Genomic DNA, 17678 nt, shown 5'->3' on the forward strand with positions numbered 1-17678 from the left:
GATATTTTGGGAAAACATTTCTTTGTTTTTTGGGGTTTTTTTGTTGTTTGTTTTTCTTTTTGAGACAGAGTCACTCTGTCGCCCAGCCTGAAGTGTAGTGGCACCATCTCGGCTCCCTGCGAACTCTGCCTCCCAGGTTCAAGCGATTCTCCCACCTCAGCCTCCTGAGTAGCTGGAATTACAGGCATGCACCACCACACCCGCTAATTTGTATACTTTTAGTAGAAACAGTGTTTTACCATGTTGGCCAGGCTGGTCTCAAACTCCTGACCTCAGGTGATCCTCCTACCTTGGCCTCCCAAAGCACTGTGATTACAGGCAGGAGCCACCGTGCCTGGCGTTGGGAAAAGATTTCTATGGGCTGGAAAACTATCACATTCTTCACAGGTAAGACAACTAATATGTAGTAAGAGGGCTGTATACCTTACCAGTTTCCTGCCTTCTGTCCCCAGGCCTTCAGTATCATCTTCCAGAAGGCTGTGGAGAGGGCTGCTCCTGACGAGAGCCTCACGGAGCGGGTGGCCAACCTAATAGACAGCATAACCTTCTCTGTGTACCAGTACACCACCCGCGGGCTCTTTGAGTGTGATAAGCTGACCTACCTTGCCCAGCTCACCTTTCAGGTAAAAGTGGATTGAAGAAGTTTCCAGAAAACAGGTTATTTTTAGTGCCCAGACAGCAAGTGTTAAGAAACTTTCTTCTTTGAACATCACTTTCCACAGCATGTCCAGACTATCTGTCTTTGGATAGAGGCATCAGACAAGAAGGTCCAATATGGTGTATGCATCTGCCCCCACCATTTCCCACTTATGGCAGACATACTTATCCATCATTGTACTTTTTCTTGCTGATCCTGGATGATCTAAGATCTTCCTCAGCACAGCCCTCCAGCAGCCACTACCAATCAATCAAAACTGGCACTGAAGATGAAACTAGATGAAACCATACCAATAACTAGATGCTTTTTGAAATGCTGTAAGAAATTGGGTAGAGTATCCATCATTATTTATTTACCTTTAGATTGCGAGTTTACTGATACAGCCATCACCTGGGGTAAGAAATTGCACAGGTCTTTCCACAACTGTAGCAGCCTTGGCCTTAGAAAGTTTTCAGTAACGTTGGTTCTCAAGGGTTTGCGAAGCAGGGATTTCCGATGTTCCTGCATCTTTAAGAAGAAACCTTTGTCTTCTAGTTATTCTCAACATCAAAAAACCATGAAAATTTACTTCCTTTTTTTTATTTTTAGATGGAGTCTCACTCTGTTGTCCAGGCTGGAATGCAGTGGTGTGATCCTGGCTCACTGCAACCTCCACCTCCCCAGTTCAAGTGATTCTCCTGCCTCAGGTTCCCGAGTAGCTGGGATTACAGATGTGCACCACCAGGCCCAGCTAATTTTTTTTTGCATTTTAAGTAGAGACGGGGTTTCACCATATTGGCCAGGCTCGTCTCAAACTCCTGACCTCAGGTGCTCCACCCGCCTCGGCCTACCAAAGTGCTAGGATTACAGGCCTGAGCCATTGCATCCAGGCTAATTTACTTCCTTTTACATGTCCCTGTAATCATTTAGAATTGGAATGTTTTCCAATATGTAAATTGGGAGCACAAACTAATTATCTCGAAGGCCCTTTCCAATTCCAAAAGTCAGATACCCCATCATCACTTGTGTGCTGACTCCGTTTGCACCTTTCAGGGCCTGCTTGAGTTCATGGGTGAGTGTTGCTGTGCCTCACCCCTCTCACCCCCTGTATTCCTCACTCCAGCCCAGATGACAGCTTGGCCTTTGCAAAAAAAAAAAATGTGGGCCCCACCTCTCAGCGTGAATCGTGAGCTCAAACTAAGCCAAAGGCTGTTCTCTCCTCTGTACACAGCTCACTAATTCCCCTTTCAAGCTTCTGCTTTTTCCATTTCCTACTCCATGGAACGTCTTCCCTTCTGTGGAAATATCCCCATCTCTTAGCTTCTCCAAGACCCAATCTAAAACTACTTATAGGAAAGACACATGCACACGTATGTTTATTGCAGCACTATTTACAATAGCAAAGACCTGGAACCAACCCACATGCCCATCAGTGGTAGACTGGATAAAGAAAAGGTGGCACATATTCACCATGGAATATTATGCAGCCATAAAAAAGAACAAATTCATGTCCTTTGCAGGGACATAGATGAAGCCGGAAACCATCATTCTCAGCAAACTAACACGGGAACAGAAAACCAAACACCACATGTTCTCACTCATAAGTGGGAGTTGAACAATGAGAACACATGGACACAGGAAATGTCACACACTGGGGCCTGTCAGACGGTGGGGGAAAAGGGGAGGGAGAGCATTAGGACAAATATCTAAGGCATGCAGGGCTTAAAACCTAGATGGCAGGTTGACAGGTGCAGCAAACCACCATGGCGCATGTATATCTATGTAACAAACCTGCACGTTCTGCACGTGTATCCCAGAACTTAAAGAAAAGAAACTACTTTTAGAAAGTTTAGTCAAATTAGTTTCTTCCTGCCCCTCACTTGCTGGTAAATATTCTGTAACTCCTTTAGCATTATGGATTCCTATCCACATTTCTAGCTGCCATATATTCATACGTCACTTCGACATTCTCCTCAGATCGTGTCATTTGTATGTGTCATCTGCTCAATTGGCTTGCAGAAACATACTCCATGGCATTTATGATTGATGTGTAATAAATGCTTATTAACCAAGATATAGTCACTCGCTATGTGCAGTTAAGTCACTCTGATATTTGGGATAAAACTAGATGGACACAGTAGTAATGTGTGTGAATATACACTTCGTTCCACTCTACCCTCACTAAACAACCAAAATTGATGGGCAAACTAGTATTAGAGGCAGTAATAATTATACTGAATGACAACCCCTAAGATTTCTAGGACTCTGGATACGAGCTAAAGAAATGCAGTGTCATTTCTCCACATTGCAGATTCTCCTCATGAACCGAGAAGTCAATGCGGTGGAGTTGGATTTCCTGCTTCGATCTCCAGTGCAGACGGGCACTGCCAGCCCCGTGGAGTTCCTCTCCCATCAGGCGTGGGGAGCCGTCAAGGTTAGTATTGACCCCTAGAAAAAAGCCATGCTGTTATCTCTCAGAGTTTACCTCTGACACTGGTCCCCATGAAGTCAGCAGGGCTCTCTTTTGGAGTTCAAGCATTGAGCTGTGTTAAAGATGGGCACATCCCCTTCCTTGCATCCCCACAGTGAGCTCATCTTTCCTGGGCCTGGAGAGAAGAAGCAGGTGCATGCTGGTGTATGAGGGCTCTGCCTCCAGGGTGTGAGGAAACAGGAAGTTCCTGTGATCCCCCCTGAGTCAGCTGAGCTGCTTTTCACCTACCAGGGCTTAAGGCTGGAAAATAGGCTCCTCGGTGAGTCCCTGGGGTTGATGGGGAGAGGCTGCCCCAACATTTCCATAAAACAGCAGATGCCAGCGCTGTATTCAGTCATCTGAATCCTAACTCAGACTCAAAGCAGGAATGCATTTCAGCCTGGGATACTCAGCAGTTAATAACAGCTCTTATATATTGAGTGCCTTGGAAATGCATTACCTTATTTAATTCTCATATCCACCTGGGCAATAGGTATTATTTCCCATTTAACATAAGAGGAAACAGGTCCCATGCTCACCAGAAGCCCGGAACACAAATTTTGGTCTGTCTGATGGCAGAGCCTATTTTCATTCCATGTCTTGCAGCTTAGTTTAGCTGGGATTCTTTGAGTGTTGAAAAGATCACAAACTATAAGATTCTTTCAGTAGGTACTATGCCTGCAATTCTCACATCCTGACACAATGCCTGGCAGGGAATGCTGGGTGAGGCAACACCAGCTCACTCCAGAGTCCAGGCCTGCACTCCATGCGGGCAGTTGAATGAACACCTATGAAAGGTTTCAGCGCCATGTGAGGAATAGCATCTGCATAAGATGAATCTTGTTTATGATCTCCTGTGTTTATTGCATTTTATAGATGTTTAGTAGCACAAAGAAGTATAAGAGTAAAGTAATATGATTGGCTTTCTTTCTCTATTTTTTTATTAAAATGGTTTATTTTGAGGCAATGATTCATATGTAATTTTAAGAAATAATACAGAGATATCCCTTGTACCCAGTTTTCCACAATGGTAACATCTTGCAATACTATAGTACAATAACACATCTGGGAAATTGTCATTGATACAATCCAGAAAGTTCCATCATTACAAGGACCTCCCATGTTGGCCTTCTATAACCACAACAACATCTTCCCTTACCCAGTTCCCAATACCTACCAACCACGAATCTGTTCCCCATTTGTATAATTTTCTGTCATCTCAAGGATGTTACATAAATGGAATTATACAGTATATAACCATGCGGGATTGGTGTGCTCATTTAGCATGATTCCCTCGATATCCATCTAAGTAGTTTTACTTTATAACTAAAACCTAGAACTTAATTATTTATATACCTGCTGTCCCCTTCAAAGGAGTCATCTCAGGAAATTCTAGGCTCATTCCATTAATGCTACCATTGCTCAAAGATAGTTTTCTAATTTCTTTTTCAGAGCCTGTATTGTTTTAACCAACTTTAGGACTATATCTAAATCAAGCGTTGTCCCACTTTTTCTGCAGAGGGCCACTTAGTAAATATCACCATCTTCCCATCTTCACATGGCTGTCTTCCCTCTGTGAGTCCCTGTCTCTCTGCTTCTTATAAGAGCACCAGTTATATTGGATTAGGGCCCACACTAGTAACTCCATCTTAACTTGATTACATCTACAAAGACCCTATTTCCAAATAAGATCACATTCACGAGTCCGGGAGATTAGTTCTTCAGTATATATTTTACCTTGGAGGGACACAGTTCACTCCATAACAATTATGAGGGCCACTTAGCCTTTGTAGGCCAGACTCTGTAGCAACTACTCAACTCTGCCAAAGCCAGACACAGTATGTAAATGAATGGACATGGCTGAGTTCCAATAAAACTTTATTGACAAAAACGGGTGATGGGCCAGATTGGGCCTGCAAGCTGTAGTTTGCCAATCTCTGATCTAAATAATAAAGTTGTAATTTGATTTTTATTTAATTTTATTTGTCATTCTGGGCCCAATCTGGTGAATGAGAAGGGAAATAATATACTGAGGAAGAAATAAGGGGGTACTCCATTCACAACAGAAACCCAAATTACAAAGTTACAAAATGCCTAAGAGTGATTAAATAAATGCAGAGAAGTTGAAACCATCCATTTTCCTGGGCTACATAAGATACAAATGAATAGACAAACTTTAGAGTAGCACTGTCAAAAAGAAATATAATGCAAACCACTTAAGTAATTTTAAATTTTCTATAGATGCATTAAAAAATGTTTTTAAAAATAGATAAAATTGACCGGGCATGGTGGCTCAGGTCTGTAATCCCAGCACTTTGGGAGGCCAAGGCGGGCAGATCACCTGAGGTCAGGAGTTCAAGACCAGCCTGGCCAACATGGTGAAACCCCGTCTCTACTAAAAGTACAAAATTAGCCAGGTGTGGTGGTGCATGCTGTAATCCCAGCTACTTGGGAGGCTGAGGCTGGAGAATTGCTTGAACCTGGGAGGCGGAGGGTGAAGTGAGCTGAGACCGCGCCATTGCGCTCCAGCCTGGATGACAAGAGTGAAACTCCGTCTAAAAAAAAAATGATAAAATCAATTTTAGCAAGATATTTTCTTTAAGCCAATACAGCCAAAATATTATCTTAATGTGCAGTTGTTATAAAATTATTACTGAGATATTTTGTATTTTTATACTAAGGCTTTGAAATCTGGTGAATATTTTTTAAACTTATAGCTCATCTCAATTCAGATGCCAAATTTTCATCAAAAACATTTGTATTGAGATTCCATAAAATTGATTGATTCATATACCCAAGTTGTTCCAACAATCTTTAGAAGTTTTCCAATTAATAAAACAAGTCCTATTTTCTACACTTGAATTTTAAGACCATTAAAATTAAATACAATTAAAAATTCAGTCTCTCAGTCCCCCCAGCCACATTTCAAGTACTTGGGAGTCACTCAGGGCCAGTGGCTACCTCGTAGGACAGTATGGTCCAGAGCTAGACAATAATTTCTCGTAGTCTGATGCCTTTACGGAAAATAAGTTAGTTCTGTAAAACGGTTCTGAATGAACCCCTTTGCAGAACTGGAGCAATGATGGAGATGGACTAATTAACACAGGCTCTGGAGTCAGACATCCCTGGATTCAACTTCAAGTTTGTGTGTGTGGCCTCTGACATGTTATCTTATTCCTCTGAGCCTTGGCTTCCTCGTCTGCAAAATGGTCATCGGAATACCTTTCTCACAAGGCTACTACATAAGACACAGAGTAAATGCTAAACCAATGGAAGCTGATTGGTTATGGTTGCTGTATTTGTTTCCTAGAGCTGTTCTAAGAAAGTACTACAAATGGAGTGGCTTAAAACAACAGAAATCTGTTCTCTCACAGTCGTGGAGGCTGAAAGCTGAAATTAAGGTGTCGGCGGGGCCGTGCTCCCTCCAGAGGCTCTAGGGAAGGATGCTTCCTCGCCTCTTCCAGCTTCTGGTAGCCCCTGGTGTCTTTTGCTTTGTGGCAGCATAACTCCAGGGTCTGTCTCCATCTTCACATGGCTGTCTGGCTGTCTTTCCTCTGTGAGTCTCTGCCTTTCCACTTCTTTCTTTTTTTTATTTTTTTATTTTTTTGAGACGAAGTCTCGCTCTGTCGCCAGGCTGGAGTGCAGTGGCAAAATCTCCGCTCACTGCAACCTCCACCTCCCGGGTTCAAGCGATTCTCCTGCCTCAGCCTCCCAAGTAGCTGGGATTACAGGCGTGTGCCACCACACCCAGCTAATTTTTGTATTTTTAGTAGAGATAGAGTTTCACCATGTTGGCCAGGATGGTCTCGATCTCTTGACCTCACGATCTGCCTGCCTCGGCCTCCCAAAGTGCTGGGATTATAGGCGTGAGCTGCCGCACCCGGCCCTTTCCGCTTCTTGTAAGGCCACCAGTCGTAATAGATTAGGGTCCACACTAGTGACTTCACTGTGACTTGATTACATCTACAAAGACCCTATTTCCAAAAAAGGTCACATTCACAAGTCCAGGAGGTTATTTCTTCAATATATACTTTGGGGAGACACAATTCACCCCATAACAATTATGATGATTAATCACCCAGCTATCTGGTGTCTAGATGTAGTTGATATGGATTGTACCGCATAGAATTTGTCCAAAGAAGGAAAAACTTTCAGGAACTGTGAGTTGTGCAATTGGACCAAGTCCAGTTGCCTCTCTTTATATTACTCCACAAAGCCCTCTGCAGCAAAAGTCATAAGGAATAAATGATTCACAAGCACTCTTCAGTGCTTTCATTTTACAAAGCTCAACCCAAAAGCTATGTACAATTTAGTTTCATTCCTCTTTTCACAAAATGGATTGTTTGGTTCGCTTTGCCTTGCTTCACTTTGCTTTTTTGTTTTGTTTTGTGGGCTAAGCTCATTTGGCTGTTCAAAGGCTTTTGCCAACTAGAGAAGCTTTGTCTCTCTATGTGAATTTGTTAGGAAGAGCAGCGAAGTCCAGACCCATCAAACTCAAGCACAGCACAGGATGTGAGCAGGTGAAACACAATGCGTTATGTAGTACTCATTGCCAAAGCCTTTGATGAATGCTCTTTTTAAGTGTTTGGTTGGATTTTAGCCTAAAGAAACAAAATAAGTATAATTGAATAGGACATTATTTTTTTAAAAAAAATTTTAAGCATTGTATCTCATGATGAGGACTGATTGCTTTGTTTCCCCAGAAGAACTAATAAGCAGGTAATGAATGAAATCTTTGTGATAAAATACTGCTTTTATTAATATCCTTTGTAAGGGTTTTTTAGGTCCTATCAAATGCAGAACTTTCAGGTAATGGGCATGCTCTGTTGCTCATTAGAAAATCTCATCTGCGATGAAGGCCTTTGTTAGCCTTTGAAAAGGCCCCTCACTACCAGTCTGGTTGCCAATTTAGCTTGGTTGTATTTTGCTACACAGTCCAAAGTAATTAGGTTAATTAGTCATTTCCATTTAGCTTATTAGAAGGCTAGAAATCCCTTTGCCTCATTTGGAAGATTAAATGTTGCAATTGTATTCAATCTAGAGCTTCAAGAAAGTGTGTTTCAGATCCAGCCCTGGCAGCTGGGAGCGCTGATCACAGTGTAATTTGCTCAGTTTTGTGGAGACGCCAGAGGGGGTTGCAGGACTGCAGAAGGGTTAATAATGATGCAAACTGGGAAGAGGGGGTGAGTGGCTGCCTGGAAGAAGATGAAAGTCAGCTCCTCAGCACGGAGAGAAATAATTACAGCAGCTGCAGCTTTCTCAGCCTGTCAAGAGCCCTCCTGCTGGCCAGGCAGATGTCAAATCTTATTAACTGAGCATTTCCTAAGTGCCAGGCACCCTGCTGGGTCTAAGCCGTACAAAGAGGCCCACAAAAGTTCTTGCCCGCAGGGAGCTCACAGTCTTGTGGCAGTAACAGACAAGTAAACCAGCAGTTGCAATTCAATAGCCATAGGAGCCCCCCAGGAAGGAAAAGGGAGAGCTTTATAGCCTTCAAAGCATTTGTATCTACATAACAGTATGAGATATGGCAGACCACATGACTTGGCCTCATTTTCCAAATGAAAAAAAACTCACAAGGGTTTTAAAACAGGCTCCAAGTCCATTGGCTCAAAAGTGGTGGTGCTGGGGTCAGAACTCCAGTCCCCCGGTGCCTCCTGCTCCACTCCACACACCACCTCCACACGACTTATCTGCACCATTGGAGGATGATTCCCTGCTGTAAGTTATCAGGGTGAAACTGGGAAGCCACAGAGCCCATGTGAAGGAATATGTAAAGCCAGGACATGTGTTCATTTCCATGGGACAAAAGCCTCTGCAAGCCCCGGTCACATGCCTCTGTCCTTCTCCAGCTCTTCCTGTCGGTGGTAAGGCAAAAGACTCCTCTGCAGCAATCACGCTGCTTCCTATCAGGCCCTACACTCTCCCTCCTCCAGGCTTTAGCTCTTCTTGATCCTTCCCCCACCAAAAAAAAAAAAAAAAAAAATCCCTTTCCTTCACTCTACCTCCATCTCTGCCCAGCAGAATTCTACATACCTACCAAGGCCTCCCTCATCTCCTTTTGCCCTAAGCTAGGACTGCAGGCTCCTGAAAGGCTTGTGTTTTTTGTTTTTTATTATTGTCTTCCCCAGTATCTGGCAGGTAGTAGGAATTGAATAAACGTCAAAAGAATGAATGAATGAATGAACGAGTTCAAATAAAAAGATTATATTGGGTTCCTAAAAACTCATGGCACTGTGGTAGGTGCTTTAGACACACAGTCTCGTCTAGCTTTTCACGTCATTGGGGAAACCAGGCATTCAGGCACAGTTGAGTAATGAAGGCAGGACTGCAGGTAATTAAGTATCTAAGTGAGTGATGTTGATGTGGGCACTGTAAAGAAATAGAACAGACCTCCTACACACACACCCAAAATACAGTTCCAACATCAAGACTGATGATGCTACATACATACTAAGAGGGTATGAGAAAGTTTATGACTCAGATAACGTGGTTTTCTAGGAAGAGCAGAGGAGCTCGCAAGCAGACTGCAAATGGCTTGAGAGGGCCAGAAAAGGAGACTGCTTTGGGTATTATGATGCTTAGGGGGTGGGGCCAGGGCGAGGGTGTCTGTGCATGGGCAGGGGCTTGCCTGGTACAACTTCCCTCCAGCACCAAGAGAGAGAGTGCCCAGGGCAGAAGGGGAAGAGGAAAGGATGAGGTTTAAAAGCTCTCAGCAGTCAAACATCTAAAAACGAAGTCAAACTCTTTATTAAAGACGTCAACTCTGCAAGTAGCTCTAAGTCAGGGGTGTCCAATCTTTGGCTTCCCCAGGCCACACTGGAAGAAGAAGAATTGTCTTGGACCACACATAAAACACACTAACACTGGGGCCAGGTGCGGTGGCTCACACCCGTGATCCCAACTCTTTGGGAGGTCGAGGCGGGTGGATCGCCTGAGGTCAGGAGTTCAAGACCAGCCTGACCAATATGGTGAAACCCCATCTCTACTAAAAATACAAAAATTAGCCAGGCGTGGTGGTCCGCGCCTGTAGTCCCAGCTACTGAGGAGGCTGAGACAGGAGAATTGCTTGAATCCAGGAGGTGGAGGTTGCAGTGAGCCAAGATTGTGTCACTGCACTCCAGCCTGAGAGAGAGAGCTACACTCCGTCTCAAAAAAAAACAAAACAACAACAAAAAACACACTAACACTAATGATAGTTGATGAGCTAAAATACATATCTGTCACCAAAAAACTCATAATGTTTCATGAAAGTTTATGAATTTGTATTGGACCACCTTCAAAGCTGTCCTAAGCCGCATGCGGCCCAAGGGCCGTGGGTTGGACAAGCTTGCTCTAACTGGTTTACAAAAGGGTGGGAGGTCTACAAGTTCTACATTAGGAAGGATGGCCTGAGGGAGGTTGCAGGTTTTGAACTGGTCTTTCACAACCTGTAGAGCCTTAACATATAACAATCGTGACCAGCACAAGAAAAGGAAGAAGTGGAATGTGGCAGAAAAGGAAACAGGACTTTATGTATGGTGGAAGTAGTATGAACAAGGAAATGAGTTGGGAATGAGTCAGGCACATTTCCAAGGTTGGGGGCAGATATGCTCAGAGTGGGACAGAGTAGGAGGACACATGACTTACTAGACAGATTGAAGAGAGGCACCACATGAAGAGATCTGGCTACCAAGTTATGCATTTGGACTGAATCCTTATAGAAATAGACAACCCATGGGCATTTTAAGAGTTGGCATTAACACAGAGTACATGAATAATTCTAGAAACATTTTGAGAGGTGAATTGACAGAGTTTGGCGGCAGAGTGAGTTTGAGGAGGAAAGGGAGAAGTCACTAACTTTAGGTGTCCAAGATTCATGACCAGAATAACCATAATGCCCCTTCTTGTCCCTCTTTTCCATGTACACACCTACAGGCTGGTGTGGCTCAGTCTCTGCTGCTAATAATATCCCAAACGTTTTATTTGCTAAATCTTGCATATTATTGGGGCACTTTGCTAAGCTGCCCAAAATTCTTCCTCTTTCTTGATTTTTCCTGGGGGATGATCCAAAGCTCTAGACAAGAGTATAAATGAGACATAATTGTGTAGATAAGACCATCTTGCCCCTCAATCCCCCAACACAATGCAAATGACAGCTTTCTGGAGAAACTGCATTTCAGATTCTCTGAAATTTCCCAGGTACTTTCATCAATGGAAGAATTCTCTAATCTGGATCGGGACATAGAGGGATCTGCTAAGAGCTGGAAGAAGTTTGTGGAGTCCGAATGTCCTGAGAAAGAGAAGCTCCCACAGGAGTGGAAGAACAAGACAGCCCTGCAGCGCCTCTGCATGATGAGAGCCATGCGGCCCGACCGGATGACCTATGCTTTGCGGTAGGAAACAGGGTGGTGGAAGGCCCAGCATAGGCACAGGGCAAGGGCAACCTCAGGACAACTGGACCAGCAGGGCTGAGCTCCAAAGCCATGTGTGTATAGTAGTTTCCTGGAGCTAGAGGGTGGGAATAGAAATTAACTAAACAGACCAGGCCCGGTGGCTCACGCCTGTAATCCCAGCACTTTGGGAGGCCGAGGTGGGTGAATCACAAGGTCAGGAGTTCAAGACCAGCCTGGCCAAAATGGTGAAATCCCGTCTCTACTAAAAATACAAAAATTAGCTGGGCATGATGGCGGGCACCTGTAATCCCAGCTACTCTGGAGGCTGAGACAGGAAATTGCTTGAACCCGGGAGGCAGAGGTTGCAGTGACCCGAGATTGCGCCACTACACTCCAGCCTGGGCGATAGAGTGAGACTTCATCTCAAAAAAAGTAAAAAATAAAAAAAAAAGGAAATTAAATAGCCATAGCCATGAGGAATCTCACTGGTGTGATGTAAATGTTCTAAAACTGGGTTATGGTAAAGACTGTACAACTTGGTAAATTTATTAAAAGTTATTGAATAGTACACTTAAAAGGGGAAAATCCTATGGTATGTCACTTATACTTCAATAAAGTTATTTTTAAAAGAAAAAAGAAGTTATAGGCTGTGGAGTCTATACTGGATAGGAAAGGAGTGATCAGAGTAAGAGCATAATAGAAAAATACCAGGGAGGGCCCAGGCACGGTAGCTCATGCCTGTAATCCCAGCACTTTGGGAGGCTGAGGTGGCGGATCACTTAAGGTCAGGAGTTTGAGACCAGCCTGGCCAACATGGTGAAACCCTGTCTATACTAAAAATACAGAAAAATTAGCTGGGCGTGGTGGCGCATTCCTGTAGTCCCAGCTACTCAGGAGGCTGAGACAGGAGAACTGCTTGAACCTGGGAGGCAGAGGTTGCAGTGAACCGAGATTGCACCACCGCACTCCAGCCTGGGCAACAGAGGGAGACTCCATCTCAAAAAAAAAAAAAAAGAAAAAGAAAGAAAGAAAGAAGGAAAAATACCAGGGAGGCCAAGATACTGAAATTCCTCCATTCGTAGTGGCCCCAGTACAGGCAAAGAATAGGTGAAGTCAGGTTAGATTGCTAAGGATAAAAAGCTTGGGTCAAAGACTGGGATGTTCCCATTTATGTTTCCTAACATTTAACAAGTTTCCAAGTAATGACAGCGATGAGCGTGTGGCCACATAATTAGGTTGCTAAAGGGAGAAGAAACAGAGATCACTTGAGCTGAGGTCACTAAGAATCTACAGGATTGTCCACATGGATGTTGACATCACCCAGGCTGAAAGAGAAAAAGTCAGTGAAAGAGGAGAGTGACTGACGGGGAACAGATGACATTGATGTGCAGGGGCAGTGGTGACACAGCCAGGGGAAATGAGCCTCTGAGGAGCCACAAGAGTGGGGAGGGGGCCAGGCACAGTGGCTCATGCCTATAATCCCAGCACTTTGTCAGGCCGAGGTGGATCACGAGGTCAGGAGTTCGAGACCAGCCTGGCCAACATGGTGAAACCCCGTCTCTACTAATAATACAAAAATTAGCTAGGCATAGTGGCACTCGCCTGTAGTCCCAGCTACTCAAGAGGCTGAGGCAGGAGAATCGCTTGAACCTGGAGGAGGCGGAGATTGCAGTGAGCCGAGATCACGCCACTGCACTCTAGCCTGGGCGACAGAGCGAGACTCCGTCTCAAAAAAAAAAAAAAAAAAAAAAAAGAATGGGGAAGGAATGGCTTGAAAACAGTAGTGGGCAGTGAGCTGGACCCTGATTCCACTTGCTGATCCAAAGGCAGGCGTCGGAGAATGAGCCCAGTTGAGAAGGCTACAGGGAAAATAGTGTTCCTGGGAAAGAGTGCAAGTCTCTGTTAAGACCAGGAGCTGGGTCAGACATCCGATAAGTGGTTATAGCTATGAAGGTTTGTTCAGCATAAAATGTGACACTTTGGACAGGAACACTGGTAAGTGGAGTGAGATGAAAGAAGAGAGGGAAAAATAAAACATGAGAGAATAGGCCGGGCGCGGTGGCTCACACCTGCAATCCCAATACTTTGAGAGCCGAAGCGGGTGGATCACGAGGTCGGGAGATGGAGACCATCCTGGCCAATATGGTGAAACCCCATCTCTGCTAAAATATAAAAAAAAATTAGCTGGGCGTGGTGGCAGGCGCCTGTAGTCCTAGCTACTTGGGAGGCTGAGGCAGGGGAGTCACTTGAACTCGGGAGGCAGAGGTTGCAGTGAGCTGATATTGTGCCACTGCAGACTAGCGTGGGGACAGAGTGAGAATCCATCTCAAAAAAAAAAAGAGAGAATAGCGTACTGTAGGGCCTTAAATCTTGGGCAAGGGTGGGAGATAGCAGGGAGAGAGCATATGGAGGATTTAACTTACCAGCTTTCTGAAGGCACTGGCACTAACAGTGTCCTGATGGGTGGGGTAATGTGAGAAGCCACCAGGCTCCCCTAAGGGAGTCAGTGATGGCCTGCCTGGATGGGGCTTCAGAGGGAGCCCAGATCCAGGTGAGCAGCTCGGCAACTAGCAGCACAAGGTTGTGTGTTGACTTAATAAGCAGTGAACTTGGAGCCAGTCCTAGCCCTATAACTACCTAGCCCATGACCTTGAGCATGTTCTTTCATTTCTATAGGCCTCCATTTCTCAAATGTTACCATTTTGTGGCCGCTATATATGTATAAATCTATATGTGCTTTTTTTCTGGCAGGGATTTTGTTGAAGAGAAGTTAGGAAGCAAATACGTGGTGGGAAGAGCCCTAGATTTTGCAACCTCATTTGAAGAATCGGGACCAGCCACTCCCATGTTTTTCATCCTGTCTCCAGGAGTGGACCCACTGAAGGATGTAGAAAGGCAAGGTGAGAAAGGCGTCCTCTTGGAGCCAGGGCTGCAGTTGCCCCGTGCACTTTCATTTTTGGGGTCTATTGATTTCTCTTTTCTGGATTCAACCTTCAAATATGCAACACTGCAAATCATACAGAAGTCAGGGTCATTGCTGAAATAAAATCAGAAGATCACCCACCAGGGAGAGAAAGAGCCACTCTGGGCTGTAAAAGGCAGAACTCACAGTCCCAGTTTCATGAAGAGGCCTCGTCCCCTCCACTCTGCCTCATCCATCCCCTTATCTTAGCCAGAGCAATCTTTCCGAAATACTAGTATGATCCTTCCACGAAGCCCCACAGTGTGGCGATTCCTCAGAGACCTAGAGGGAGAAATGCCATTTGACGCAGCTATCCCATTACTGATTATATACCCAAAGGAATAGAAATTATTCTATTAACATTATAAAGATACACGCATGTATATGTTCACTGCAGCACTATTCACAATAGTAAAGACATGGAATCAACCTAAATTCCCATTAATGATAGACTGGATAAAGAAAATGTGGTATGGCCGGGCACGGTGGCTGACACCTGTAATCCCAGCACTTTGGGAGGCTGAGGTAGGTGGATCACCTGAGGTCAGGAGTTCGAGACCAGCCTGGCCAACATGGTGAAACCCCATCTCTACCAAAATCACAAAACTTAGCTGGGCATGGTGGCAGGCGCCTGTAATCCCAGCTACTCGGGAGGCTGAGGCAGGAGAATCGCTTGAACCTCAGAGGCAGAAGTTGCAGTGAGCCGAGACTGCACTACTGCACTCCAGCCTGGGTGACAAGAGCAAGACTCTGTCTCGAACAAAAAAAGAAAAGGAAAATGTGGTACATATATACCATGGAATACTATGCAGCCATAAAAAGGAACAAGATCATGTCCTTTTCAGGGACATGAATGGAGTTGGAAGCCATTATCCTCCACTAACTAACGCAGGAACAGAAAACCGAAAACCGAATGTTCTCACTTAAAGTGGGAGCTGAGTGATGAACACACATGAGCACAAGGAGGGGAAGAACACACACTGGGGCCTGTTGAGGGGGTGGCAGAGGAAGAGCATCAGGAGGAATAGCTTAATGGATGCTGGGCTTAATACCGAGGTGATGGGATGACCTATGCTGCAAACCACCATGGCACATGTTTACCTATGGAACAAACCTGCACATCCTGCACATGTACCCCTGAACTTAAAACAAAGTTAAAGAAACAAAAATAGAATATTCAGCATGTCCAACTGCAAAACCAAAAAAAACAAAAACGATAAGGGGTGGTGGAAACCAAGGTTTTATCATGCAGTGAAGCCTCCACATAGCAGGCTTCAGAGAGAATAGATTGTAAGCGTTTCTTATCAGACTTAAAGAGTCTGTCCTGGCTGGGTGCGGTAGCTCACGCCTGTAATCCCAACACTTTGGGAGGCCAAGGCAGGTGGATCACCTGAGGTCAGGAGTTCGAGACCAGCCTGACCAACATGTAGAAACCCCATCTCTACTAAAAATACAAAATTAGCTGGGCGTGGTGGTGCATGCCTGTAATCCCAGCTACTGAGGAGGCTGAGGCAGGAGAATCGCTTGAACCCAGGAATCAGAGGTTGCAGTGAGCCAAGACCACACTACAGCACTCCAGCCTGGGCAACAAGAGTGAAACTCCATGTCAAAAAATATAAAAAAAGAGTCTGTCCTATCAGTAATTCCAAAAGAGAGAAAAAACCCAGGGTATAATGAGGCATGTCTGACCCCCCTTCCCATCATGGCCTGAACTAGTTTTTCAGGTTAACTTTGGAATGTCCTTTGCTGAGAGAAGGGGTCCATTCAGAATGGCTGGGAGGCTTAGGATTTTATTTTTGGTTTCAAGTCTAGTATTGATTATGGAATGAAAAGAACTAACGGCATAGGCTTTGTGCCTCAGGGGAAGAGAGATAAAGCTAACTAGGCCCTAAAGAACGAATAAGATGTGCATAATAAAATCCGTAATAGAGAAGAATTAAAAATGAAAAGCAACAGCCCCCAGCTCCAGCCCTCCAGATACCCAGTCCCCCTTCCCAGGCCCTATGCTTTTGTCCATTTCTGAATTTAGTTCTTTTGAGAATTACTTCTCATTTCCTAGTAATAACGTTATATCACCATTTTTGTATTTAGCAGTTTTAGATAAAGTGTCTATTCCTGATATGAAAAACAAGGATTTAGCGTCCACTGTGTTCTATATGTGTGGTCTTAGATTCCGTATGTGTCTGTTTGGCACTGAGGCATCACAGGGCCAAATGCATTAACTGTACAGTCTTCCCTCCACATATACAGGGCGGGGACTGGGAGGTATTTGTTCCAGTCCTTGCATATCCAAGTCCCATCATCGGCCCTGCCATTCGTATATGCAGGCTTCACATCTCTCAAATACTGCTGTATTTTCATCTGAGTTTGGTTGAAAAAAATCCATGTATAAGTGTACCCACACAATTCAAACCTGTGTTGTTCAAGGGTCGACTGTACCCTCTTTTTCTATATTCTTCTAAAGCAAATTTTTTAATTGACAAATAATAATTGTACATATCAATGAGACACATAGTGAAGTTTCCATTCACGTAATACATAGTCAGGCCAGGCGCAGTGGCTCACGCCTGTAATCCCAGCACTTTGGGAGGCTGAGGCGGGAGGATCACAAGGTCAGGAGATCGAGACCATCCTGGCTAACGCGGTGAAACCCCATCTCTACTAAAAATACAAAAAAAATTAGCTGGGCGTCATGGTAGGCGCCTGTAGTCCCAGCTACTCAGGAGGCTGAGGCAGGAGAATGGCCTGAACCCAGGAGGAGGAGGTTGCAGTGACCCGAGATCGCGCCGCTGCCCTCCAGCCTGGGGGAACGGAGCGAGACTCTGCCTCAAAAAAAAAAAAAAAATACATAGTAGTCAGATTAGGGTGATTAGTAACTGAGCAGCACAAAGTCAGACATAATAACCAGGTCCATTTGTGTCTTTCTACAATATCCGTCTTTTACTGATGCTATTCCAATCATAAAAGCCACAAGCTTTATGGAGTTCCCAAGGAGGTAATTCTTCTTAGTATTTCCCATTTACTTGGTAGTCAGAGCTGTAGGCACACAGGCTCAAGCCATTCCAAAAGTCAGTCGATATTGCAAACCATACATAATGGTATACTAAATCAATATAAATGTTACAGATTAAACATTCCACATCAAACGAAGTAACGTCTAACATCAAGAGAAAGGGGATAGGAAAATGGGTTAATGAAACAGTCCGAGGGGAGCAACGTGGACAAAAAGAATCTCCT

The 17678-nt window shown here is 44.5% G+C and overlaps 1 protein-coding gene across 2 annotated transcripts in view; it reads left to right on the top strand.

Moving 5' to 3' along the window:
- DNAH9 (dynein axonemal heavy chain 9) overlaps nt 1-17678 on the top strand; it is a 370372-nt gene that overhangs the window by 283310 nt on the left and 69384 nt on the right. For both annotated transcript variants that reach the window (XR_009211125.1, XM_032140114.2), the window contains 4 exons: nt 453-623; nt 2949-3071; nt 11286-11479; nt 14231-14379. Coding sequence is in view for 1 of the 2 variants with exons in the window: in XM_032140114.2 (XP_031996005.1) it covers nt 453-623; nt 2949-3071; nt 11286-11479; nt 14231-14379 (637 nt within the window). In the remaining variant the exon portion in view is untranslated. The remainder of the gene's footprint in view (nt 1-452; nt 624-2948; nt 3072-11285; nt 11480-14230; nt 14380-17678) is intronic.

This window comes from Hylobates moloch, unplaced genomic scaffold (genome assembly GCF_009828535.3).
Source record: "Hylobates moloch isolate HMO894 unplaced genomic scaffold, HMol_V3 SCAFFOLD_19, whole genome shotgun sequence".
In the NCBI taxonomy this organism is placed as follows: Eukaryota; Metazoa; Chordata; class Mammalia; order Primates; family Hylobatidae; genus Hylobates; species Hylobates moloch.